General features: G+C 36.1%; 1 protein-coding gene across 1 annotated transcript; it reads left to right on the top strand.

Annotated features, from left to right (window-relative positions):
* Positions 1 to 335: 335 nt before the first annotated feature.
* Positions 336 to 788, top strand: LOC124994206 (small ubiquitin-related modifier 2-like). Its single transcript, XM_047566001.1, has one exon. It carries the CDS (start codon positions 336 to 338, stop codon positions 786 to 788), a length of 453 nt encoding a protein of 150 aa, XP_047421957.1.
* Positions 789 to 3600: the final 2812 nt, after the last annotated feature.

The following is a 3600-nucleotide window of genomic DNA, read 5'->3' as shown; positions in this document are numbered from 1 at the left end:
TGAGATAGTAATGGGGAGACATAGGCATAGGATACTTTCAAAAGAATGTCAAATTTTGTTCAGAAATGAATGATATGAGAATCACTGAGCATGACTGGTAATAGGACATGAAAGTATTGAATAAAATTTGCATATTTAATCATTCATTACAATATTGGGCCTACTCATATGTAACACTTTATCATCATAATCTGAACCATCAAATCTTGATCCCATAATTTACCCTGTAAATCTTGTTTTTCCACCTAACTTAGAAAATGCACCTGGAGGCTCTTTAGGTGCTGAGCTGGTACCTCTTTTGTGAAGCGGCAGCTGAGGAGACTCCGGCACTCACCATGGCTGACCAAAAGCCCAAGGAAGGAGTCAAGACTGAGAACAGTGATCATATTAACTTGAAGGTGGCGGGGCAGGATGGTTCTGTGGTGCAGTTTAAGATTAAGAGGCATACACCACTTAGTAAACTAATGAAAGCCTATTGTGAACGACAGGGCTTGTCAATGAGGCAGATCAGATTCCAATTTGATGGGCAGCCAATTAATGAAACAGACACACCTGCACAGTTGGAAATGGAGGATGAAGATACAATTGATGTGTTCCAGCAGCAGACAGGAGGTGTCTACTACAAAGAGAACCTGCTACTTTACTTCAGAACTCTATTCCTACAGACCAAGAATACATTCTTAATTAGAAAACTGCAATTTGGTTCCACCACATCCAGACTACAACAGTATAGTTTTCTCTATCCTTTCATTTTCCCCTTCCCCATACCTTTATTGTACATAAAGTAACTGGTGTATGTGCACAAGCATATTGCATTTTTTTAACTAAATGACCAATGATATGTTTTGAGTGACATCAAATGGAGATGGGATGGGGAAAAATAATGGTTCTGTGAAATTATCCCCTTTTTCCATTAGTGGCATGCTTATTCAGCTTTTATCTTTATATTCCAGTAAGTTATTTTGCTCTTACTGTTTTAACAAAAAACAAAAAACAAACAAACAAACAAAAAACCTGAACAACATAAAAATCCTTGCATACCTTGTTCAATTGGAGAATTTTAATGTTTTTCCTTTATCATTGCAAAACCAAGGACAATTTTATAACTTTTTTGTACGTAACTGTTACATGTAGGGCGATCTGTCTTTAAGTAGGGGTAAATTACTCTTAAAGAAAAAAAAAAGATTCCTAGATAGTTTTCCCTTCAAGTCAAGAATCTTGTTGTTTAAATAAACTTCTTGTTTAAAAAAAAAGAAAAAAAGAAAGAAAAAAAAGAAAATGCACGTGGAGTAGGAGCTGGTTTTCTCCATCTGTAGATGATGTGAGTGTCAGTGTACCAACTTGGGGGTATTGAAAGGACTCATTCCTTTTTTCTTGAAATCAGAGTTAAATTTTACTCTGCTGTTGATCTTGCCAAATTGGTAGAAATTTCAATCCTTGAGATTTTTAGATTATTCTTTTTTCCTATGCTCACAACAAATTCAGGAGTCTAGTGGTGCCTAGAAAATGAAGTGTTCTAATCATGAGGCCATTGATCTCATCTCTCAATAAATGTGGCTCAGTGGTAGAGTGCTTGCCTGGCATGTGTGAGGCACTAGGTTCGATTCTCAGGACCACACATAAATAAAATAAAGGTTCATTGACAACTAAAAAATATTTTTAAAAAACATTACCTCTCCCTTCCCACTTTCTGATCACTGACTATTCATCTCAGGAAGTTGATCTCTCTAGACTTTTTGTTTTTCTGAAACACCCTCTTCCTTATTTTGTCCTTGATGGTGTGACCCTTCATAGATAATTAGTTTCTTTAAAGATTTTAGAACTTAGGGGAAAAAAGGAAAGATGCTTAACACCTTCTAATTTCTGCATCAAGGAAATACCTGCTGGACTAGGAAGAAAACAACAGCAACAACGTGGAGACCATATCCAAAGTCTACCTTTGTACAGACTTCAAATCTCCACCTTCTGATATTTCTCATTTTCAAGGTTGCTTAAATGTTGTATTTAAATTTTATTTTTATAAACATAATGGTGTTAGTCAAGAACACAATGCAATTTATTCCGTGGTATTCTGGACTGCAAAGCATAAAGTAACTCCATGTGAAACTATTTCAAGTTTTTCAGGTTATGAAGAAGTTAGCCCACTTTGAGTTGATTTTTGTGCAGGGCGAGAGATAGAGGTTTAATTTCATATTTTTTTTACATATGGATTTCCAGTTTTCCCAGCACCATTCATTGAAGAGACTATCTTTTCTCCATTGATTTTTTTTTTTTTTTTTGGCACCTTTGTCTTTTCTCCAAAGCAGAGGGGAGTGAGAGGAGACTGGGGGTGGTGGGGATGGGAAGGACAATAGAATGAGACAGACCTTATTACCCTATATACATGTATGATTGTACTATTGGTGTTACTTAGCACCATGTACAACCAGAAGAATGAGAAGTTATGCTCCATTTGTGTTCAATGTGTCAAAATGCATTCTACTGTCATGTATAACCAATTAGAACAAATAAATAAATTATTAAAAAATGAAGTTAGCCCATATTTCCAAGAATGGTCATTTCTGATGTCTCCAGGAATTTGGTGCTAGCTTCCCCTTACTTGGACTAATTTTTATATAGCTGAGTATTTTCGAACCCCGATTCTACAAGGTGGTAATAGTGTTAGTAGCATATTGTGTGTGTAGTGTGTGTGACTTCTACCCTCTGTTTCTAACACATCAAGTGATCAAGTATCACATAATCCTTCACTATAAACTTCTGGTTCATTTTATATCAAAGTCTAACTTTTTCTAGTATGGACATCAATCGCCTTTAAAGTTCTCATCTCCCAAGAAACCCACTGATTTAATTAGGCTTCTCTGGTCTATCCAGCTTTGGTGATTCCAACAACCAATAGTAGGAACCAAGCCTTAATAGGGTGAGTAGGATATAATCTGTAATCGGGGCTCCCTTCATTATGGAACATCTCTTATTCAGCATTTATATTAATACATAATTAAATATCTGTCTCTTAAAGCCTTTACTTATATCAAAGCTGTATCTCCAGTACACCTCATTTTCCCTAGGAGAGGGAGAGTCCCTTTAGTATTCACTTTTAATGTAACTATTAAAAATGCAACACAGGAATTGAAAATGTGCCTAAATCGTTTAGTAACCTCTTTTGACATTTTCATTACATTTCCTATTACTAGAATCAAAATGGGAATAAGATTATTTCACAAGTGTAAAGGGAACCCTCCATAGTGGTATGTGCATGGTGACATGTGGAATGAAGTTTCATATAGTTGACAGAATGCTTGTTTTTCCTGTTCCCAGAAGACTCCTTTCTATGGCTATGGTTGCTGAGTACCACTGCTGACAATGTCGTAGAGAGCATTCAAACATGAAATGAGAGGCCAGCCTTGTTATCATTGTTCCATTTTAATTATAATATTCTATGATTTATCTATAGTGATGCAAGTAGGAGGCAGCATGGCAGAAGGATTTCTCCTCTTTGACTTACCTTCTGAGTTAGCTGTGTAACTCTCAGAATGAGTGGGAAGGAAAGGGCTCCTAAACTTTTTGATTTCTCAGTGGGAACCAACCAATATTTTTCTCCCA

Source organism: Sciurus carolinensis, chromosome 10 (genome assembly GCF_902686445.1).
Source record: "Sciurus carolinensis chromosome 10, mSciCar1.2, whole genome shotgun sequence".
In the NCBI taxonomy this organism is placed as follows: domain Eukaryota; kingdom Metazoa; phylum Chordata; class Mammalia; order Rodentia; family Sciuridae; genus Sciurus; species Sciurus carolinensis.
The sequence above is the reverse complement of the archived record's forward strand: the minus strand, read 5'-3'. Positions and strand labels throughout refer to the sequence as shown.